The sequence below is a fragment of the Sminthopsis crassicaudata genome, chromosome 2 (assembly GCF_048593235.1).
Source record: "Sminthopsis crassicaudata isolate SCR6 chromosome 2, ASM4859323v1, whole genome shotgun sequence".
In the NCBI taxonomy this organism is placed as follows: Eukaryota; Metazoa; Chordata; class Mammalia; order Dasyuromorphia; family Dasyuridae; genus Sminthopsis; species Sminthopsis crassicaudata.
The window spans coordinates 29,682,210-29,706,887 of record NC_133618.1 but is presented as its reverse complement, the minus strand read 5'-3'; the positions used below and the strand labels follow the sequence as shown (position 1 = coordinate 29,706,887).

At 47.3% G+C, this 24,678-nt stretch overlaps 1 protein-coding gene across 3 annotated transcripts in view; it reads right to left on the bottom strand.

The window, feature by feature from the left end:
• SLC25A37 (solute carrier family 25 member 37) overlaps positions 1–13,194 on the bottom strand; it is a 50,338-nt gene extending 37,144 nt beyond the window's left edge. The window contains exon 1 of one of the 3 annotated variants that reach the window (XM_074285595.1): positions 12,435–13,194. In XM_074285595.1, coding sequence (XP_074141696.1) covers positions 12,435–12,647 — 213 coding nt within the window. In that variant the 5' untranslated portion in view covers positions 12,648–13,194. Of the gene's footprint in view, positions 1–9,409; positions 9,429–12,434 lie in introns of those variants that run through there. The other 2 variants (XM_074285602.1, XM_074285597.1) reach the window with 2 other exon arrangements.
• Positions 13,195–24,678: the final 11,484 nt, after the last annotated feature.

Sequence of the window (24,678 nt, the reverse complement as noted above, 5' to 3'; positions counted from 1 at the left end):
ATCAACTGGGAAAGACTTCACTCTTCTCCACAACACAGAGAAGCAAAACAATTATGAAAATGTTCTCTCTCCCTCCACAGAAAGAACTCGAGGGAGCCGAGTGCAGATCCAAGCATATTTTGTCAACTTTTTTCTTGGTTTTTTTTGTCTCTTTTCTTTTGCAAGAGGGCTAATCCGAAATTTTTTGCATGATCGCACACATCATGTACAATTTAGAGCAAATTTCTTCTCAAGGAGGGGGGAGGAGAGAAAAATGGAACTGAAAATATTAAAAACTTTTCCCATGTAAATGAGAATAAATCGATATAAAAGCATTTGTCTCGGCGGCATCTAGGTGGCGCAGTGGATAGAGCACTAGCCTTGAATTCAGCAGGACCAGAGTTCAAATTTGGTCTCAGACACTTAACACTTCCTAGCTGTGTGAACCTGGGCAAGGGAAAAAATAAAAATAAAATAAAATAAAATAAAAAATAAATAAAAGCATTTGTCTCCCTAACTTGGATCTTTCTCCACTCTAGTTTATCAACCATCCAACTCCCAAAAGGATTTTCCTTAAGCAAAAGTCTGACCCCACTCTCCCCCCAACTCAACTTCAGGATTTCTCTTCCTATTGCCTCTAAGAGAAAATATAAAGTCTTCTGCCCGGTTTTTTAATCCCTTATGATCTGTCTTAACAGCATCATACACAACTCCCTACGTCCTGGATTCTAAGGTCATAACAAATTGGACTCTTTTCTGCTCCATACAAACAGCACTCTCATCTCCCACCTCCAGGCCTTTGCCACAGCTATCTCCCCTCTACCTAAAACATCCTCCCCCTTCCTTATCTCATACTATCCCTCACCACCTTCTAGACAAAGCCTAAGCAGCATCTTCCTGACCTAACCTCTCTCAACTAATAGCACCTTCCCTCTCTTTCCCTGAATTTCTATTTATTCTGTTTATACTTCTATGTGAACTTCTTGTTTTCTCCATTAGAAAGTAGGCACTTTTCAAGCATCTCTAGCCCCGGCACAGAGGTACCTGTGATTAATGGAAAGTGGCATTATTTTCAAGAAGCTTTCCCCCACCCAAGTGTCTCCTTTTGAGAGTTTTTCCTATAGCTTACATGTATAACAAATCATAGCTGTTTCTCCCTTTGTCTTATTCCCCCCCCCCCAAATGACTGTAAGCTCCTCAAAGGCCCAGCTGCCTTATTTTCTCTTGGCTGGCAATATCTCTCTTGTACAAACATCAATTCCAATTCCCTTCTTTACAGAAGGGGAAACTGAGGCAAGAAGTTCACTCTAAACTGCTTCCAGCCTGCTTGAGACCCTCATCACACCCAATGTGTAGCTGGGGACAGAGAGAAGAAAAACACTCTTCTTAAACTAGACAGGTTGGGTTCAAACCTTTGCCCTGCCTCAGTACCCTCATAACTTAGGGCAAGACCCGTCAAAACTCTGGGTCTCCATTCGTTCATCTATAAAACTGGGGGAGAGGTCACACTAAATAGCCTCCAAGGTCCCTTCTAGCTCTTATTTAAAATGGCTCCTTGGCAAATATTCACACAATATGCCTGAAGGTGACTTAAACTATACTCAAGTATCTAATGAGCACCTACTATGGGCTAGGTATATGGTTATGAAGGCAAAAAATAAAGGAGGTCAGAGGTGAGGAACTGGAAGACCACTGTTATTCTCATCCCACAGTCAAAGGGCAAGGCCACCATTCTGAGGGGCAGTTTTCCATTTCAGAGGCTAATCAGCTGTCTATCTGCTGAGTTTCATGACAAGCTAACAGCAGAGATGATGTCATCAAAGGCCCCAAAATGTCCAGTTCAGAAGCATCAGCCCTGGTTTTTATCAGAAGGGACAGGCAGTAGGGCAAAAACCCGAGCCTGGAAGTGCTTTTCCAAGGGTTCTAATTATGGCTCTCCATGAATAAGCTTTTTATCAGAAAAGAAAGGAAAAAACAAGTTGGAGAGATAACAACCATATCTGTTTGGTCAACCCAACAGCTGGTTTTATGAAAGCAACTCACAACTCTAAAATGACTCAACCTCAAGAGCATGTTTTAAGCCCCTACTATGTGCTGCTAACAGTGAGACATCTATTCTCTGCCCTTTGAGAAGCTTTGGCTTTTATAAAAAATCAACCTATGAGGTTACAGGTTCAAAACTGGAATGGAACTTAGGGATGATCAATTCCATCAATTCCAATTCCCCTCTTTACATAAGGGGAAACTGAGGTAAGAAGTTCATTCTATTAGGAACCTAGGTGGCCCAGTGGATATAGCGCTATGCTTAGAGTCAGGAAGATGTAAGTTAAAATGTGAGCTAGCTATGTGACCCTAAGCAAATCACTTTATCTCTGTATCCACTGCAGTAAAAGGTGGATAATAGCACCTACTTCCCAGGGTTGTTGTAAGGATCAGAGGAGATAATAAGTATATAGCATGGGGCCTAGCTCAGAACAGGTGGATATAAATGCTCATTTCCCCCTTCCCAACCCCACTTTATAAAAATTTTTTAAAATACAAAAATAAAAGCAAAATTGAATATGGTGTAAATATCATGGAAGCAGTGTGAACCCTATGAAGAGTGGAGAAAATGTACCTCCTCCTTTCTTGGCAGAGCTAAAAGGAGCAGACTATTGTTCTCTCCAGCATCCCATAGGCGGAGAGACTAAATACCCAGCAAGGATTCTGGAGAGACTTCTGCACTCGAAAAGGAGTCTATGATCTTCCCTCTCAGGAAAGACTTTTACTCTTCTTTATATGGGAAAGGAACCAACACTTATTAAGCACTTATTATGTGCTTTTCACAGTGTTAAGCACTTTTTAAATATGATCTCACTGGATCCTCACTAGATACCATTATCATCTAATTTAACAGCTGAGGAAACTGAGGCATTGAGACAGAGACACGTTAAGGGGCTTACTAGTGTCAGACAATAAGTATCTGAGGCTGGATTATGTTTCTACATAAAATTCTATCAACACGGGCTATCACATCTAGAAGGGTCCTCAAAGATCTGTAAGCTTTAAGAGCTGAGACTGTTTCAATTTTTCTATTTTCCCACTGCCTAGCACTGTATGTTGCCCAGAATAGATCTTTAATGAATGTTTGCTGATTGACTAATACAGTAATAACCTTAAAAGGGAGGCAACTGAGGCCCAGAGAAAAATAATACTTGGCCAAGAAGACACAACCAGCAGTGGCCAGTGGGGGGCCCTTCCTAAACCATTGATCTTTTTAATAAAGCACACTGGATCAGAGGAGCCCTAGAGGACCCAGAAAATCACAGTTCAGCTGTGCCCACCCTGCCAGATGGACTCAATCAATCATTTCCCCCCTATAATTTATTCTCAGGTACTTAGAAAAAGAGGCAAGACCTGCCCACCTGATAAGCAGGTTTCAATTTTCAAGGTCTCTTTTCCACTGTTCCCTTTTCATTATTACTCCCTCTGTCTCTGTATGTCTGTCTCTCTCACATACTCTCTCTCTCTCCTCTTAAAATCAGCGTCCCTCTCCTCTCTGCCCCGGAGAACTCTGGGTGTAGAATACTTCATATGCTGATTGTCAGACTCAGTAGATACCAATTGACTTTAACAAAATGCTTCTTTGAGTCTTTCCTCAAAAATGATGGTTAACTGATGAAGGATGGAAAGGTTATAGTCAGATTTTTTTTCCCTAAAAATCAAGAGTTCATTATTTTTCAGTGACAAGGGACAGACAAGGGAGGTCACACCTTCTGGTTCCAATAGGAAGCCAAATAGGGTCACTGAACTGAGGAGTCAGAGATCTGGATTCAAATCCTGAACTGTTAATCTTAGGCAGACTACAGAATCATAGAAGGAAAGGGAACCTCAGATTGTCCCTTCTCCCATCCATCCTCCACTTTCTAAAGTCCAAGGCTGGCCTCCAACTCCCACGCACACTGTGGAATCAACTCCTCTAGCTCCCTAACAGGAGCAAGATCAACTACAAACTCTTCTTTTTTGGAATTCTTGGAACTTAGCTAGTTTCCTAAAGAGAAGGATATCTCAATCAGGAAGGTCTGAGTTCAAGTCCAGTCTCCCAACACATCCTGAATTTGTGATCCTGGACAAGTCATGTGGAATTTCAGAGTCTCCCAAACAACTCTTGGTAGAGGAAGTTTTCAATGTTGTTTACATGTGGAAAAGAATGTAATGTAATAGATGGGTAATAGACTTGAAGGGCAGAGACTCCTGTTTGTCAAGTATCCTCAGCACTTAGGATAATGCCTGGTATACAGTAGGTGCAGACTAAATTCTTACTGAGGAATAAAGGCAAGCTGCTTCCTTCCACTCATCATCACCCCATCTCAGATCTCACTCTGGGGGCTGCCAGGACAGAAACACTTGGCTAGGAGAGTGTGGCTCAGTGCAGAGCACCTTGGGCATGGCACTTACCATTAATCAGCAAGCATTTATTAATCGCCTTCTACATACCAGCCACTGACTAGCTGTGTGCCTCAGAATCAGTCCTTCTTCCTCGATGATCCTGTTTCCTCATCAAGAAAATGGAGGCAATACTACTGGTAGTAACCACCTCCCATGGCGGGCATGGGGTCCAAACTTCAGAATGTTGTATTTGTCTATGGTTATTACTAGTTACCATTTCTATCACTTGTTATATTATTTTCTGTATTTATAGAAGAGCAGGACCTGCAGGGCTTCCTTAAGACTGAAACACACTGTTGGAAGGAGTAGGGAAATGAGCTCCTCTTCGCTGGAGGTATCCAAGCAGAGACAGGCAGGAAGCTGGCAGAAGTCTAGTTTTGGGTGAGTGATCACATGATGGGACAGAGAAATCAGCAAATGGGAGCCCCCAGAGAAACCCCACTCTCCGGGGTGCGAGGGCCTGGGAGAACCACACCTGAGCACCCAGGGGGAAAACTTTCTGTAGAAAATCAGGGGCAAGATCCACAAACCTGGAAAAGGGATTAGACTCGTGGGTGCACAAGCCTACTGCTTTGGGGAGATGAGAGAAGTCAACTCTGAGCCAGCATTACTGGAGACACAGAGAAAGACATATAGAACACACCCCCCACCCCCCCACCCCACCTCCCCACACACACATCTGTATGTACACATATACTGGTGGCTGTTGCCCTTCGGAATTGAAGATTACCAACATCATATGTCTGGGTCAGGGGGCCCCTACGTCCCACCATGGCTGATCACGCTCACAGCTCAGAGGGCGAGCAGACAGTTCACATGAAGATCTGGAGTGAGATGTCTCTACATTTGCACATTTCTCGTGTTTCTTTTGAGTCATTGCAACTATGAATATACACACATATGCCCCTGGGAAGTTGGAGAAAAACAAGTCATTCTTCCATAGACTGGCATTTATTAAAACCTATTAAGCACCCGGGCAGCCTTCCATGGCAAAGACAAAAACTGCATCAGTTTCTGCCCTGGAGGAGCTTACACTTTGATGGGAATGGCAGCCTTATATATATATACTTATTGGGGAAGGGGGTGCCAAGAACTGGAAACAAAGTGAGCACCCACTGGGAAACTGACAAAACAGTGGCATGTGGACCTAATGGCCCCGGGCAGCCCATGAGGAGTCTTGAAAGGCTGGGCTGGGCCCGAATGAAGGGAGTGGTGCTTCTGGAGAGCAAGACCCACAATTACCTCAGTCAGGTGAAGAGCTCTAACAGGGCTCTGTACTCCAAAGAATAACCATCATTAGGGCCCAAAAAACAGACTGAGGAGACCAGGGCTCCCTTCTCTGGCCAGAGAGGAGTAGAACCCCAGGGTTAGAACACTGTATATACTCTCAGACCAAAACAACTGGATTGGGCGTTAACTGTTTCTCTTCATACTGGGAAGGATTCCAGCAACTTTAGGGCTCTGCACTCCAAAGAATAACCATCATTATCATTATCCACAGCAACAAGACTATACGAATTCTGATGGCTGTGGCTCTCTTCAACAATGAGATGATTCAAACCAATTCCAATTGTTCAGTAATGAAGAGAGCCATCTATCTATACCCAGAGAGAGGACTATGGGAAATGAATGTGGACCACAGCATAGCATTTTCATTTTTTGTTTGTTTGCATTTTTGTTTTCCTTTTCAGGTTTTTTTCTTTCTTTCTAAATCCGATTTTTCTTGTGCAGCAAGAGGAATGTATAAATATGTACAAATATATTGGATTTAACACATTTTAACATATTTAACATGTATCGGACTACCTGCCATCTAGGGGAGGGGATGGGGGAAGAAGGGGAAAAGTTGGAACAGAAGGCTTTACAAGGGTCAATATTGAAAAATTACCCATGCATATGTTTTGTTTAAAAAAAAAAAAGGATAACATCATTAGGGCTCAGCAAACAGACTAAGGAGATGAGGGGCTCCTTTCTCTGGCCCTCGAGGCGTAGAACCACAGAGTCAGAACACTGTATACACTCTCAGACCAAAATGACTGAATTGGGCATAACTGTTTCTCTTCATACTGGGAAAGATTCCAGCAACTTTATGGGTATTAGAAACTTTCATCTAAGGAAACTCCTTCTAAAGATATAGATAGCACCTCCTCTGCAACCTACTACTCCAAGGTCCCTGGGCACTAAGGGCTTGCCCAGCCTTCCACAGACAGTATGGTCTTCCTAAGAGCATCCCCCTCACTCCTGCCACCTCTCCTAAAAGCAAAAGCCACTGACAAATCTCATTTTTCAAACACCAGGTTATCATGCTCAGTGATTTTTTCATCTGACTCAAATCTATCAATCTGGGGCCTGAGGAAGGCTAGGAATCTACCCTGTGTATTTCCCTGACCGCGTGCCCGTCCACGCGTACCGTACTGACTTTCCATCCATCACCACTCCTGGGCCGAGAGCTTCCAGACAAACCCTCCCCGTTCACCTTCCAGAGGCTGTTTCTGAGTTCTGCCCCCTGGGTTCCAGCCCCCATTGTTCCCTTCTTCCTTGGATTTAGAGTCAAAGCTACTGGGTGACCTCAGCCCTCAAATCAGGAGAGTTTGGTCTGGCTGTTCTAAATCCCCCCATCTCAGGGACTCCCCACATCTCTAAAGAGCCAAGCACAAAGCTTTCTGCCTCTCCAAGTCTTGGATCCTTCCAATGTCACAAACAGGATAGATCAAGAATAAAGAGATGAAATAATAATAGAGGAGTAAAAGGGAAGAGAAAAACCTGGGGGATGGGCAGAGAGCAGAGAATTGGGATAATTTTGCTCCAAGACTGGAAACCTGGGCCTGGCTTCAGAGGTACTTTGTTTCTGCAGAGGCAAAAGAGGCAGAAAGGATATAATCCTCCCTCCCCAACATCTGATTTACCAGGGCTGAAAGCTTTATATTACTGGCCAGCATTGGCCACAGAGGTAGAAGAGGAGGTCAGAGGTCATAAATTCAAACCTCTGACACTTGGTTCCTCAGCAGAACACTATTGCTCATTACCTAAGTGACTTTGGCCAAGTCATGTTTCCCCCTCTCCAAGCCTCGGTTCACCATATGTCAAATCATGAAGACAAGAGGTGTTGGGGGACACTGGGCTAAAATATTTCTTTTTTCTTTTTTTTCCCCCTGAGGCTGGGGTTAAGTGACTTGCCCAGAGTCACACAGCCAGGAAGTGTTAAGTGTCTGTGACCACATTTGAACTCGGGTCCTCCTGAATTCAGGGCTGGTGCTCTATCCACTGCGCCACCTGGCTGCCCCCAAAATATTTCTATGGTTCTTTCCAGCTCTGATCCTTTCAAGCTCACCAACAGGGGTTGGGGGAGAAAGGGGAAAGAGGCTCTTTAAGTTCAAAATGGCGTATCCTACGTCCACAAGGTGCATCAGACGTCGGTCTGCCTGACCCCACATGCGGAATTCTGCCCCCTCCCCCCAATACCCTACATCTAGAGGGAAAAGGCCAGCCAGCCCACCCGTTCTTCACTGGGGGAGAGGAGAGCACATGAGACTTCATGGCACCTGAAGTTAGATGGAAGCTCATGGATCACTGAGTGCAACTCCTCCTCATTTTACAGATAGGGAAACTGAGACCTAAGCAAAGGAAGGGCCCCTGAGGAACAGGAAAAGGAGTGAGATTCCAGGCCAGATCTTGGAACTCCCAAGCTTCCATTTCTTCTGTACTGAAGCCCCGTGTAGGAGGGGTAAGTCAGAGGGCTCTTCAACCCATTCCTCTGGGCCCAGGGGGGAGACTGGGGCAGGAGGAAAAAAGGAGGGAAGCACCATGCTGGGAGATCCCTTCTGCCCTCTGGCCGGGCCGCCCCGGCCTCGGCTGGGTCTGGGGACCGGCACGGGCTCTGGGTGGTATGCCTAATCTGCTTGGAATTTCCTCCTCCACCCACCTGGCATTCTTGCCCCATTCTCCTAACTCCTGGCTTGGAACACAGGGCCTGCCAGTCCAAACCGACACCCTGCGACCCAGAGGAACCCTGGGCAACACCTAAAGGTGCTCGCCCGCCCCCTGGCCCAGGGAGGGAGGGGCCTGGAGGAAAGTGAAGAGCTTGTGAGGACACAGAGGGTGAACCCAACCATGACCCCAAGTGGGCACTGCCCAATAATAAGAGATTGCATCTCGACATAGCACATTATCTCTATTCACCCCATTTGACCCTCATAACCCTCTGAGGCAGACCCAAGCATTTGTCCCCATTTTACAGATGGGGAAAATGAGATTCACAAATTGTAACCAGAGTCACCCCGACACAGAGTGACTGAGGCGAGATCAGAACCCGTGGGTTAGAAGATCAGATAGATGCAATACCAGAGGGGACCTTGGAAACCATCCAAGCAACCGCTTCATTTGGGGGGGTGGGGTGGGCGGGTTTGGCTTTTTTGAGGCATTGGACTTAAATGACTTTCTCAGCATCACACAGCTAGTAAGTATTAAGTGTCTGAAGCTGGACTGGAATTCAGATCCTCCTGACTCCAGAGCTGGCGCTCTATCCACGAGCCATCTACTCCTCATTTAACAAAGGGGAAACTGAGGCTCATAGAGGAAGCGATTTACCTGTGGACTCAGCTATCATCAGAGGGCTCCCCAATTCCAAGCCCTAAATTTATTCTGAAGACCCCCCCCATTCTGAAATCCAGTGGCAGACACTGAGGGATGGAGGAGATGTGGGAAAGGACTCAGGACAGAAAGGGAAGGTTCTGGGTTCAAGGAACTGAGCTGTGCTGGAGCAAGGAGATCCCTCAGGACAAGAGAGATCAGAGTCTCCCCTCCGGCCCTCGCCAGCCAAGTGAAGCCGGGCAGCTCACTACCTTTCTTTCTCAGGCTCCTCATCTGTAAAATTGGGCTGGAAGCAGCAACAATCGGCCTCCCCGGCTCTTTATGAGGATACAAATATCATCATCATCATCCCTGCCCAAGTCTAACAAGCCCATTTTAAAAGGCAAAAGGCCTTTATAAAGAGAGGAAGTACCTGACCCTGCTGGGGCACACACGGGGATACGGGCAGTGCCAGGACTAGAATCCGAGACTTCTGACACTTGATCCACCACTCCTCCCAGGGTGCTGAAAGGCTCTGCAGAGAATGCTCTGAAAAGCATTCTTCCCAACTGGATATGGACACTCCCACAGCTACGGGGACCAATCAACAAAGAATCAGCTGGGAGAGCCCAGAAAACAGAAGCAAGCCAGAGCAACCCCCTCCCCCACACACACTGAAGGGATTTCCCCCAGAAGATCCCAAGAATGGTATGGTTGGTCGTGTGTTTTTAAGGATGGAAGTCAAAGTGGCCACATGGAGACACTGTTATCTGCTGGACCTAGACAGAAGCACCAGGCAGGCTGCCACAGCCATGGCAGCCAGGGCGCCCAGCCAGCTCTGTCTGGGCTCCAGGGCATGCTCAGATAACTGGTCCAGCCTCCAAAGGGGCCGACGGATGGACCTCTTCCTAAGGGATGGCATGGTATTCTACGGCTCCGGGAAAATGGTCTCATTTGAAGTTTAATAATAATTTTTTTCTTGCCCAGGTCTTTACCATGAGCTGTTCCTCCTCTCTGATATGCACACCACCATGGGGAATAGACCATTCAGGGATTTCAGCCCCATTTTAGAGATGGAATAATCAAGGATCAGAGAGATGATGCTATTACTCCCATCTCCCACCTCCCCCCAGGTCTAATTATAACTGACAAAACTGAGACGGAGCCACTTAGTCTTCTAAGTCTTAGATGTCACCTGACAGTCCCTCAATTATAAGGTGCTTCCTTGCTCAGGACAGTGTGGCAATCTAAGACAGGAATGGGCAAAACAGACTGGTGGGAAATCATCGAAAGAAGGGGAAATTTATTTCCAGCAACTGAATGTGGCTGGGAGCTGCTGGGGAGAGCCTGGAACTAAGGGACAGATGAGAAACTCAGCTGCTAGGGAGAGCCCAGAACTAAGGGACAAACCAGAAACTCAGCTGCAGGGGAGAGCCCAGAACTAAGGGACAGGTGAGAAGCTCAGCTGCTGGGGAGAGCCCAGAACTAAGGGACAGATGAGAAGCTCAGCTGCTGGGGAGAGCCCAGAACTAAGGGACAGACAAGAAATTCAGCTGCAGGGGAAAACCCTGCTCTAAGGCCCAGACAGGCATCTTGACTCTTTCCCATATGGCTGAATCTAGGCAGGTGGCTGGGTTTCCTGCCTGTAACAGGATGAAGTTGCCCTAAGGTCCCTTCCCTCTTTAGCCCTAGCCTAGTCCAAGGCTAGGCTGGGCCAACACCACTGGCCTCTCCCTAGTGGATGCTGCTCTCCATTTCCCAGTCACTCCCTACCCACCCCCAGCAAACATTTAGCAGGCAGGATGGGTCTCTAACTTCCTTGTGTGGCTCTGGCTTTATCAGTGGGCAGAACCGAGAATTATCTGTCCTCGATCCATTTACAAATCATTCCCCAACACCTGCCAGATCCTGCTGCAACAGATTCTGGACAGGGCTGCAAGGGATCCTCAGAGACCCCCGGGAGCTAAAGACCGGGCACTGGCATCATCCCTGCCATCTAGGCAGGAATGGCTCGGCAGGGAAGATGCCCTGGGTACGTTCCAATAGTGAGGGCCCCTGGGAGCTCGCACCAATTCACCCACCATTACTAAGCACCTACTGTGTGTCAAGGACTACTGGGCCTGCCCTCAGTGAGTTGCCATGATCTACATCACAAATAGTGAGCCGCCCACAGAGTCCTGCCAGCTCTGGCCACAGAGCAGTGCCAGCAAGGCAGGGCCAGTGCTGGAGCCAAACTCTTGGCCAGCCCCGTGGCCTTATAGGCTGCCTGGTCCGGGAGAAGGCAGAGGAAGGCTATGGACTGGGAGAGGCTGCCACCACCTGTGTGACCTTGGCCCAGGGTCAAAATCCCCGGTCAGCAGGTTTCCCAGCACAATGAGGAGAAAGTTGGGTCCCTTCTGTGCTCCGGAGTCTAATCAGGAGCACCTCAAACACCATCCACTCCTTTCTTCCCTCATATATATATATATTTTTGTGGGGGAGGGAGGGAGAATCCTAGAGAAATGACCAGCTCAAGGTCACACAGCTAAGCTAGATGGCAGGTGGTTAGCGGTGCCACCCGAGGGGCTCCCGCTTTCTCCACGTGGGTGTTTCAATGATCCGGAGGGAGAAACGAAACCGCAACTCTCGAGGCCCTTCTTTTGCCGGAGGGAGCGGAATCCCTTGGGCCAGTCCCGTTCCCGGCCAGGAATCTCAGCAGCTGCGCCTCCCGGGAATGGCTGCCAGTGCAGCATGGAAGGAAATCTACCTAAGGAGACCTGACAGTTGCCATATCCGGGAAGAGGGCTGCTCAAAACCGGGTACCCCAGCAGAGGAAAAAAAGGCCGGGGTGCCCAGCCCCCTCTCTCCCGGGCAGGGAGCACGCCTTCGAACGCAAGTTTCTCCCCGGGTCCAGGGGCACCCTCGTGGGTACCGGAATGACGTGAGGGGGGCGGGGAGGCGACTTAGGGGGGTGCAGAAACTGAAGTTAACGGCAGCGACCCCCGCTCCAGGGTAAGCCCATTCCCCCAGCTCCCAAAGCGCACACACCCACTGGGGAGAAATGTGCTCGCTCCAGGCTAGGGGGGAGGAGGAGCAGGGGGAGGGGCGGGCCGAGCCCTCCCAGGCCGAGGAAGAGGGCTCTCAGGGCACCCGCCATCCCCGGCTCGGGGGCGGGGAGCCGGGCACAGCCTCGGCAGACGAGCACGCTCCTCCCCGCTCCGGAACGGAACGCCCCCCGGCTGGAACGTCCCTGCAGGAGGTGCCCCGGGGAACGGGGCGCCCCCCGGGATGGAATGTTCCCGGGACGGAACGCCCCCTCCAACCGGACGCCCCCCTCCCTCTGGAAGCTCCCGGAACGGGACCCCCCGAGGAGCCGCCCCCCGGGAGCGCCGGGCGCCGCACGGGATCGCGGCGTGCACGCTGCCCGCGGGGGTGGTCTCGGGGCGGGCGGCCGCCCCCGCGTGCTCGCGGAGCCTCACCTTCACGCAGTCCACGGGGTACATGACGGAGTGCTCCAGGATCCCGGCCATGGCCCCCGCTGTCATGTGCGTGGACAGAGAGGCGTTGGTGGGCAGGTTCTCGTAGTCCTCGGCGCCCGCGTCCTTGCCGCCGCCGCCGGGGCCGGGGCCGCCGCCGGCTTCGCGAGAGTCCCCATCCATCCTCCGCCCGGCGGCCGGGTTCCGCAGCGCCATCCGCCACCGGGGCCCGGGCGCGGGAGGGCGAGCGGAGCGCGGCGAGCAAAGGGAAAAACTTCACTCTCAGCGGGTCCCACCTCCGGCTGCAGTGGCGCCTGACGCCATGGCGGGAGGGGAAAACGCAGCCGGGGGAGCCGCGCCAGCTAATCCCGAGCGGCGAAAGGCCGGCCTGCGCCTCCGCATTGGCCAACCCGCCGCTCAGGCCCGCCCCTTTGTGACGTCACAGCTCTTCTGCACATTTCCAGGCAGCCGGGCCGCGGCCGGGGGGGCGGGAAGGGGTGAGGCGGCGGGCTCGGGGTGCTGCTCGGGGAGAGGCGACGGGGCTCTCCTCCCGCTCCGCCCTCCGCCGCTCCCTCGGGGAGGATGCGCGTGCACGGCCCGGCCGGGGAAAGCGGAGCGCCCCGCGCTGCGAGGACCCCCTTCGAGGGCCGGGAGCGCGGTGCAGAGCCACCCCGCCCCACGGGCCCGGGCTGGAGAAAAGTTACGGGGAGGGCCTGTTGCACGAGCCGCGGCTCTCCCGGCGTGGAGAGGCGCCCCTGCAGCCGGCCGGATCCGCCCGTCGAGCCCCTCCTCCGCGCCTGGCCCGGGGGCTCCGGGGCAGCCCCGCCCTCTCAGGGAGCCGGCCGCAAGCCCCTCCTTTCCTCCATTTCTCTGCAAGCCGCGAGGCCTGCGCTCCTTCCACGCTTCCCTCGGTGGAAGCTTCCGCTGCACCTAGCGCGCTCCGGTAGGGGCCGGCGCCAAGGCCAGCCTCACCTAGGCCCCGGAATGGGCCCAGCAGCTGCCATTTCTATAGAGTTTGCAAAGCACTCTGGGCACATTGTGCCGGCGAGTCTCCCAATAACCCTGCGGACGTAAGGGCTGAAGAGACTCGAAGGAAAGCCCAATCCACCAGCGCTGGGCCGCCTTCGCTTCCCCGGGTCACTCGGAGCATTAATAAATGGCATATACTGTTAAGTGCCATTATTATCCCCAAATTGCAGATGAGGAAACTGAGGCCGGGAAGTTAGCTGGACCGGTGCAGTTATTGGTCAGGTCCCAACCTTTGATATTTTTTCTCGGCAGAGACAAGTGGCTTGCCTTTTCCTACTCCCGCTTATTTGACAGATAAGGAAACTGAGAATGAAGAGATTTGCCCAAGGTCACATAGCTGGTTGAACTCAGGTTTTTAAGGACCCCAATTTAGAGTGGCATTTCACTCCAACGCGTCCTCCAGCTGCCAAGCAGATTTTCCTAAACTCCCGGGACTGGAACACCTTCCCTTGGGATGCCTTCTGCAAGAACAGGAGCCTTTCGTCCTCTCCCCAGCCATTAGAACCTGCCTCTCTTAAAGGCTACTTTGTATCTAGACTGTATCCATTTTGCGGGCACTATCTTCCCAGAATGTGTATGTTTCTTGTGACCACATGTTTCCCTTTCTCTCCGCAGCCAACATTAATCTACTTGACATCCAATTAGTAAATGCAGTAGACACTTGTTATTGACTGCACGTAGGAAGTCATCCCCTTTTTAAACAGGGGATTGTACTTTATGACCTCTTGGGGCCTTCCCAGCCCCGACATTCTAACATTCCAGGGCCTAAATCCCTCTTAGTGGAACATAGTGTGTCTACAGCTTCGGAAAAAAGTGGGGAGTGGGCCAGAAGAGAGAGTCCCAAAGGCCTTTCCTTTCCAAGCCTATCAGCCTGTCATTCTTAGGCCCTTAGGCCCTATCTCCTGGCGCTGCCACACCCATGCCCTTCCTTTTCTGGCAGCCCCCAGATAAGAAAGAGAAGAGAATCAATGAATCACAGCTGGAAGCGTCCTGGGAGATCATCCATTGCAGGTGGGAACCGGGCACTAACTTATACCCTCCCCACTCTTATCGAGGTGCACAAGACACCTCATACCAGGTGGCTTTCTAAGGGTCTGAGATTCTGGGGCCCGTGAATGGGTTCCAGCTCCCTTGCACCATAGCTGTCCATTCTGAGTTCAGGGTGGCCTTAGACACTTACTAGGTGGCTGATCCTGAGTAAGTCACAACAGCCTTAGTTTATCTACACTAAAATGGGGATAATAATATCGCCTCCCACATTTAGTACAGTGCCTGGCACATAGTATGTGCGACAAAATTACTAGTTCACCAGCCACAGGCAGTGCCCAGAACATAAACAATATTCTGAACTGGAAATCTCTTTCCTGGGGGATGCTTCCTTTTGGCAGGGGCAAATACTTCAGTTTCCCTCTCTCAAAGCCCACAGGCTGATGGGGCAGACTTTGGCTGCATGGCTCATCCATTCATTGAACAAACATTTAATTTTTTTTATGATAGCTTTTTTATTTTAACAAATACATGCAAAGATAGCCTGCAACATTCACCCCTGAAAAACCTTAGACTCCATATCTTGCTCCCTCTCTCCCCCCTTTCCCAGATAGCAAGCAATCCAGTATATGTGCAATTCCACATCTGTCATGCTGCACAAGAAAAATCAGATCAAAAAGGAAAAAAGAAGAAAAAAACAAGCAAACAACAAGAAAGGTGAAAATGCTATGCAGTAATCTACATTCAGTCTCCTTGGTCTTCTCTCTGGATGTAGATGGCTCTCTCCATCACAAGTCCACAGCAATTAGCCTGAATGATCTCAATGTGGAGAAAAGCCAAGTCCATCACAGTTTTGATCATCATATAATTTTGTTAATTCACAGCATTTTCAAAAGGTAGTAAAAATTTCCTTTTTTTGTTTTATAATTTGTTGTATATATACAAAATATAACCAGTTCTTGGGTTGATTGCCAGCAAGAAAGATCTGTAAGGTCCCTTCTAATTCTCAGCCTATGCACAGAATAGACACTTTGATAGATGTTTGTCTGCAAGATTATGTGATGATCAACTGTGATGGACAGGGCTCTTCTCCACATTGAGACCATTCAGGCCAATTGCGGTGGACTTGTGATGAAGAGAGCCATCTTAACCCAGAGAGGGGATTGTGGGAACTGAATGTGGATCACGACATAGGATTTTCACCTTTTTATTTTTTTGTTGTTTGTTTACTGCTTGTTTTTTTTTTTATTTTACCTTTTGATCTGATTTTTTGCACAATATTATGAATATGGAAATGTGTTTTAAAGAATTGCAAGTTTAATCTATATTGCCTGCTGTTTAAGGGAGAAGAAAAGGGAAGAAGAGAGAGAGAAAAATTTGGAACACAAGGTTTTGCGTGGGTGAATGCTGAAAACTATCTTTGCATGTATTTGGAAACAATTTTTAAATTAAAAAAAAGAAAATGCATAAAAATTTGAAACTCAAACTCTTACAAAAATAAATGTTGAAAAAATTTTACATATAATTGGAAAAATTAAATACATCGTGGAGAAAAAAAGAAAGTGATAGATAATCCTGTGTGTTTTATTTTATGCATTTAAAATGATTACTCTTGGGAATTTGAAGTGTTCTCCAAATCAACCATGGGCCCTTTTTGACTCAGAAACTTTGGCTCCAAAATACCTTGAACTTCAGAGGCCTATAAGGCCCTTGCGGAAGATACATTTCTAAGAGTGAGCCTGTAGCTCAAAATGATCTTATTAAGGTACGTGTTCTGAGTTTTAGCCAAGCTGGATGAGCCAAACTCTGTTTTGCTGTCTGTTTCTATTTTGACATTTGCCCAGAATGCAATGTTCTCCTCTCAAGCCTCAGAAAGGCTTTGGAGTCACAGAAACTGGGTTTCTGTCCTGGATCTGCCACTTATGGCTGTGTGGTCTTGAATAAATCATGCAATCATCTTGGAGGAATAGTGGATGCAAAGACCAGGAGATGAGAGATGGGGCCTGCTGAAAAGGTAGAACCCCAAGTGAGCCAGGTGGATGTATTTGGGAGGTGAGTGTTGTGTATTTAGAATGGAAACAAGAGGGGCTGCCAGATGGTGCAGTGGATAGAGTGCCGATCCTGAAGTCAGGAGGACCTTATTTCAAATCCGGCTTCAGACACTTAATACTTCCTAGCTTTGTGACTCAGGGCAAGTCATTTAACACCAATTGTCTCAGAAAAAAGAAAAAAAAAAAAAAGAAAAAAGAAAAGAAAAAAAAAGGAATGGAAACAAGAGGCCAGGTGAGCAAGAGCTTCACCTGATAAGCATGGGAGTGTCTGCTTCATTCTGGCAGCACCAGAACCTGATGAGGGCAGAACAAGGGAAGACTGAGGCACTGGAGTACATAGAGAGATTTGACCAACTGGCAGCTATGAGTGATTTTATCAGATCCCAAGGCATCGACTATTATCTCCATACAGATGACTCCCATGTCCAAATATCCAACCCAGCCCTGTGTCTGTCTGACTCTTATGTGGCCCCACTCTCTGTCCCTCTGTCTTTGTGTATCCTATCCCTCCTTTCTTCCTCTCTTTCTCTTTTTCCCTCCCTCCCTTCTCTCTGTCTCTGTATCTTTATCTCTGATTCTCTTTCCTTCCTTCATCCTTTCCCTCCATCTTTGTTTGTCTTTGTTTCTATGTTACTGTCTCTGTATCAGCTTCTCTCTTCTCTCTTTCTTTCTCTATCTCTATCTTGTCTCTCTCTTTTTCTATCTCTTTCTCTGTTTCTCTTTATTTCTCTCTGTGTCTCTGTCTCTGTCTCTCTCTCTCTCTCTCTCTGTCTCTGTTTCTCTTTATCTCTCTTTCTCTTTCTATTTCTCTGTCTTCTCTGTGTGTGTGTTTCTTTCCCTCTCTCTCTTTCTTCTTTCTCTCCCTCTCCCCCCTTCCTGAAATTCCATCATACAATACCATTTGCCCAGGATGTCCTATAGGTATCCAGTCTCACTATTTCCAAAACAGAACTCACTCTCTTGTTCACCCCGATTTACAGCTTCAGAGTCAAATTTTCTGCTCTCTCCTTTCCTATGCCCCCAAATGTTCAGTTGTAAAGTCAAGCCAACTCTACCTCCAGAACATCACTCCAATTCCTTGGGCTCCAGGTAAGCCCCAGCCCTTATTGCCACCTTTACAATAATCTCCCAATTGAATTTCCTGAACCAGACACCTCCATCCTGTGTATTTTGCTATGTTACATACTTTGTGCTTCCTTATATGTATACCTACTGTGTGTTAATGTGCCAGATACTGTGCTAAGCACTTCACAAATATTTCTTCTGAGCTTCATAACAACCCTTTAAGGTCAGACCTATTATTCCTGTTTTACAGATGAGGAAACTGAGACAGAGTAGTAAAGTGACTTGCCCAGGGTCACACAACTAGTAAGTGTCTGCAACTGGGTGCTCTACATACTGAATTTACTAAATAAATCAATGAAATTATGGAATACACAGATACTTACTCCTACTCCAATGGGGAAATGGAGGATGTGACAGCTTAGGTGACTTGTCCTGTTCCCATGATCCTATGTGAGGATTCAAACCCAGGTTTCTTGACTCTAGTTGGAAGCAAATATCACTATTTGACAGTGATTGTGATAGTGATATCTCTGAATTCCAGGTGGAAGGACCTATTCGGTTTACTGACCTCCCTTCCCACAGTAACTCTGAGCAGTGGTTGGTAGGCCTCTGCTTGAACACTTCCAAGGGACAGGGAAGTCATTACCTCACAAAGCAATCCATTCCATTATTGGGTCCCTCCAATTGTTGGAAAGTTGTCTCTTGTAATGAATTCAAGTGTGCTTTTCCATTTCCTATCAACTATGTCCTTGGAGCACTAGAGGGAAAGGCTAATTAATTCTTCTTCCATATAGAAGCTCAGATATATGAAATCATGTATAGCCTATCACACATTATTCTCTTATTCATCACATGTCATCATATTCTACCATACTGTGTGTATAACATCATATGTCATATCATGTCATGTCTTGTCATTGTCATTATATATATTATATGTCATGTCGTCTTATCGTATATATAATATCAAAGGTCATTATATCATGTTTTTCCCAGCTCAGTTATCCCTAGGTTACAGACTTGATTCATAGAATTTTATACTTGCCTCCTCCAGTTTATAAAAAAGTGCCCTAAGAGGCCCAGAGAAGAAAAATAGTGACCTGCCCAAGATCACAGATAAGAAATATAATTTGAACCCAGGTCCTCTGAAGAAATATAATTTGAACCCAGGTCCTCTGAAGCCCAAGCCATACCTCTCTGCTCTCTATCTCAATAGCCTCTTCCTTTAGCTGTTCCTCACTTGATGGCTTAACATCATGGTTATGGGACAATGGGGAAGGGCCCTGAATCAATGAAGAGATCCCTTCAGTTCTAGACTTGTGCTGCTGTGATCCTGTTACTTCTCCTCTCTGGGAAGTGAACATACATGACATTACTGTCAGTTGAGTATTTCATGTGTGGCAGGCTCTGTCCTAAGCACTGGGGTTACCTAGAAAGGCAAAAGTAAGTCATCCCCAAGTGAGGATCAGATGAGAAGAGGTACACCAAAGGACTTTGCACTAAAACGGTGAATATCAGCTCAGTTATTGACATTGGAGCACTTCTTGTTTGGGGGGCACAGGCTGGAGTCTGAAAATCAGATAAACTGGATTCATGGTCTTTGTGACTAAATTCTGCACTTCTGCCTCCTTACTAAATGGAAAGGGAGAAGCTGCTAACTGGGGAGTGCAAGCACGGGATAGGGAAAGTCCCCAACTGGCCTCTACTTGCAGGGTCCCAAGCCCAGGAGATGCCCAGGAGATTAACTCCAAGGAGCTAATCATAAGCTGCCGTGCATTGTGTGGCTGGCAAGACAAGGCCATACTCTATGACTTTCTACTCCTGCCAGTCTCTGGTGGCAACTTCCTGGACATTGAGCCTGCAGCCAGCCAGCATAGGGAACCTCAGAAAGGTTAAATGATTTATTCAAGGTCACACAGGAAAGCGTATTCAAATGCCACAAAAACTACAAGAAATGTTACTCCCCAGCGGGCTGATAACAAGGCTAGCAGTCATTATGGCACTCCCTAGGCGTCTCTAATCAGACATGGCATAGGAGCAGCCACACCCCAGCCCTCACCCCCCTCACTTCCATCCCAATCTACCCTTAGACTTTGCACATATTCTCTGTATTAGTGACAATAAACATCAATCTCTGTACACCTCATTTTTTTCCAATACAATAAAAGCTCAGTGAGAGGAAGGGCGGATTCCTTTGTGTCTGTACCTCCGCCTAGTATTAGGTGATACTGGGTGAGGAATATATGCTGCTTGAATGAATATATTCCCCTATGCAGCCAAATGTACAGATGAGCCTATGACCCTCTGCTCCTAGAATCCTAGAGTTAGGAACTTGGAAAACAGAGAGAGAGAGGAAAGAGAGAGAGAGAGAGAGAGAGAGAGAGAGAGAGAGAGAGAGAGAGAGAGAGAGAGAGAGAGAGAAACTGAAACTATAAAGTAGATGATAGATAGATATGGATATAGATAGACTGTTGCTTAGTCATTTTCAATTGAGTCTGACTCTGAGGTTTTCTTTGCAAAAAAAGGTTTGCCATTTCCCTTCTTCAGCTCATTTTATAGATGGGGAAACTGAGGCAAACAGAATTCAGTGATTTTCCCAGGTCAAAACTAGGAAGTATTTGAAAATGGATTTGAACTCATCTTCCTGACTCCAGACCTGGTGCTTTATCTACTAGACTACCTTGATGCCCAGATAGAAAGATGGATAGATGGACAGAGAGATCAATAAAAGATAAATAAATGGATAGATGGATAGATGGACAGAAAATAGATAGATAGATAGATAGATAGATAGATAGATAGATAGATAGATGGATGATGGATTGATGGATGGATGGATAGACAGACAGACAGATAGATAGATGGATGGATGATGGATTGGTGGATGGATGGATAGACAGACAGATATATGGATAGATAGATGGATAGATGGATGATGGATGGATGGATGGATAGACAGACAGATAGATGGATAGACAGACAGATAGATGGATAGGTAGATGGATGGATGGATGATGGATTGATGGATTGATGGATAGATAGACAAACAGACAGACAGATAGATAGATGGATTCCTTCTCCTGGCTAACAAGTAGCAATGGATGAAAAAGAGAGAGAACATTTATCAAGCACTTACTATATGCTAGACACTGCTATGAGCTAGGAATACAGTTTTTCCTCAAGAAGTTTACATTCTAGTGAAGGAAGCAAGCCCGTGCTGGGCAGCTGGGAGCTCCAGCAGCCTAGCATGGAGGCTTGGGAAGCTGCCCGGAGACCTGATTCCGGAGAGAAGATCAAAGCTCCCCATCAGAGGCAGAGTCCAAGGTTGAGGGTGGCAGGAAGGAGAGACGAGGCGAGGAAGCTGAGGGGGCAGAAGAGACTGGAAGAGAGCATGGTTAGGAATGCCTGGGCAGAACCTTCAAGTCCCACTTCACTTTACAGCTGGAGAATCCGGTGAGATCCAGGGAACCATCTTCTCACTTCAAAGCCAGCTTTCTTTCCAGGGCCCCTGCAGCTTACGCTAAGCACATTTCTCTAAACAGAGACCTTATGGACCCCCAAATGTGCTGACTTCACTAAGTAGGAGGGGAGCAGATCTCTGCCATGGATGAGTACGTCTCCCCAATTTTGTCCGGGCCTCTCCCTCTTTCCCAGACTTATTTTCCCAAATCCAGATGGGCTGCCTCCAGAAGAAGCCCTACTTTAGCTAACTGTGTTCCTGGGTAAATCCATAGCTGAGCTCCCATACCAAGCTGCACAGAGAGTCATTGTTTGAGTGTGTGGGGCATCTCGGTGACATCTGGGGGAAGTTAGTGATGAGTTCAGAGGAGAGATTAGCTCAATTCACACACATCTGGGTGTCTTCTGCTTAGAGTGGACATTTGAACAAGTGGGGAGCTGGCAAGACTTAGGGAAGATGAGTCCTGGGTCAGAGACTTGGAGGTTCCCCTATTGGTTAAGTGAGCAAGCAAGCAAGCGGGTGTGATGTGCATGAAGGCAACACAAGGAAGCTGAGGGTCCTTGCACGGCCCTCCCTCACTTCCGTCCTATTCCCTTGGATGTCATGGAATGGCCTTCCTGATGTCATCATCTTTCAGATCAAAGGACAAAGGGTAATAACTTTTTTTCTGTGATTTCATTGGTATGGAGAGCTCTCAGAGGGGATTCCCTCTATTAGTATGGATTAATATCTGTTCTGTATACAGCTTAGAAACTTAGGTCTGGGGCACTGAGAGGATAATAATAATAATAACAAAAATAATGGCAAACATTTACACAGAATTTATACAATGTCAATATATTATCACATACTCCCCCCTCCCCACTAGATTTTAAGGGTCACAGACTTCAGAGGAATTAGAAATTGTTTTGTGGCTGAATAGTCAGGAAAGGCTTCATGGAAGAGGAGTGCCTTTGATGCTGAATAGTATTTGGAGAGGCAAAAAGAGGAGTGGAAGAGAGTGCATTTCAGACCAGGGACAACAAGAGAATACACTGGAAGAGGAATATTAAATTAGCTCATATTTTTATAGCACTAAAACTTGCCAGGCCCAGTGCTAAGCATTTACACGTAGGATCTTGGGATGTAGTTGCTGTTATTATCCCCATTTTACAGATGAAGAAATGGAGGCAAATGGAAGTCAAGTCTGAAGCCACAGTTTAATTCAAGTCCTCCTGACTTCCGGGGCCCGTGCTCCACATACTGCACTACCTAACTGATTCTAACTTCCTCCTTTTAAAAATGAAGGGATTTAGCCCAGAAAGTGTTCAAGGTCCCTTCTGCCCCTCAGTTTATGAGCCTTTGAATCTCAAAGAATAAAGGAATTTGCTAAAGGTCTCGGCTAGTCAGAGACAGATCTGAGATTAGATGTCCAATCTCTTGTCTCCCAAGGATGAAGGTCTTTCCAACAACACTGGGCTGCCCACTTTATTTTCATTATTGATGACAAAAAAAGAAAAAAAAACTCAGAAGCCTGGAGGGTGTCTCCTTAACTTGATACTCTCAGGGCCTCAGTCTATCTCCAGCTAGCTTTGGCCAAACATTTATAACCTTCCTCACCCCCCACCCCCACCCAGGGCCTTCACCCAGGCTTTGGTGGCCACATCCATCCAAGATATCTTGGGTTGCTTGACACCCCGCCAAGGTCTGGGGACTGCTGCTCACATACTGATTGTAAAAGAAAACAAAAAAACAAAAATAAAAGGGACAAACCCTGACCCAATCTAGCCAGCTGTCAGCCTGGATTATGATTTCAGAGAAATTAAAACCACCTTCCCCACCCCAGCTTCCTAAACCAAAAGAATTTATTTATTTGCCTGTTTTGAAATGGCAGGGAAACAGCTGGGGGCAGGGGGAGGTCCCACAGCTATGGGAGGCAAGAGAGAAGGTTTTAAACCCACAGATTACTGAAGGGACAATTCAGCTCCCTTTTCTCTCTGGAAAAAGAGGCGATTGTGAGGTTCTCTTCTGGCTAACATGCCCTGAGGTCTGACAGCAGAACCTCGTGGTTCTGCTGTTCGGTGCTCTCCAGCCTCTCCCATGAGGCTCCATTCCAAGGCTCCTCCCAGAGCCAACCTTGCCCTGCTCCGACATTCCCTTTTCCAGGTCTGGCATTCTGGGACTCTGTCCCATAAAGCCCTCGTTACCCAGACCGAAGGAAGCAGAGGCACATTTGTTCTCCCACTCCCTTGGGTTTTGCTGATGAGAAGGGTTTTTGCTTGGCTAATTAGTGGTTTGTGGAGCGGCTGCTGCTCTGGCAGCCTCCTCGGCCTCCGGGTTTGCTGGTTGCCCATACCTACTTCTCCTAGGGAGAGATGCAGGTAGAAGAAGCCACAAGCTGCCAGGAGGCCTGGTCAGGAGCCTTCAGGCCCTTCAAGGATGAACCTGTTCTTCTTCAATCTCCCCCCCCTGCAGTGACTCTGGCCTCCTCCCTCAATCTGTCTCCTCTGTTGTAGTGACTGGGCTGCTCCCTCATTCTCCCTCATTGTAGTAACTCTGAGATCCTTCCTCAGTCTCCCCAGTGACTCTGGGCTCTTCCCAGCTAGGCTCCCCTTCAGGGACCCATTCTTTAGCCCTCCCTGATCTTCTCCCCCCAAGATGGGACGTTGCCTTCTCCAAACTTTGAAGCTCTTCAGACACACCTCTTAAGTTATTTATGTTTAAAAAGAATATTTAGTGGCAGATATAATGCATGGGAGCTGGAAATCCAGCAGACTCACCCCTGAAAGGGAACATGGATCACTGGAAAGTGCACTGGATTTGGAGTCGGGATACATGGTTGTTTTTTTTTTTGTTTGCCTTTTTACTTGTTCCCTGTTTGACTTTGGACAGACCCTTTTCCCTTCTGAACCTTTGTTTCTCCTGTTCCTTGTGTGACTTTGGACAAGACCCTTTTCCTTTCTGAACTTTTTTTTTTACTTTTCTTTTATTAATTTTATAATTATAACATTTTTGACAGTACATATGTACAGGTAATTTTTTTACAACATTTGTATTCCCTTCTGTTCCAAGTTTTTCCCCTCCTTCCCTCCACCCCCTCCCCTAGATGGCAGGCATTCCCATACATATTAAATATCTTATAGCATATCCTAGGTACAATATATATGTGCAGAACCGAATTTTGTTGTTGTTGTTGTTGTTGTTGTTGCAAAGGAAGAATTGGATTCGGAAAGTAAAAATAACCTGGGGAGGAAAACAAAAAATGCTCACAGTTTACACTCATTTCCCAGTGTTCCTTTTCTGGGTGTAGCTGATTCTGTCCATCATTGATCAATTGGAATTGGATTAGCTCTTCTCTATGTTGAAGATATCCACTTCCATCAGAATACATCCTCATACAGTATTATTGTTGAAATGTTTAATGATCCCCTAGTTCTGCTCATTTCACTCAGCATCAGTTGATGTAGGTGTCTCCAGGCCTCTCTGTATTCCTCCTGCTGGTCGTTTCTTACAGAGCAATAATATTCCATAACCTTCATATACCATAATTTACCCAACCATTCTCCAATTGATGGACATCCATTCAACTTCCAGCTTCTAGCCACTACGAAAAGAGCTGCCACAAACATTTTGGCACATACAGGTCCCTTTCCCTTCTTTAGTATTTCTTTGGGAT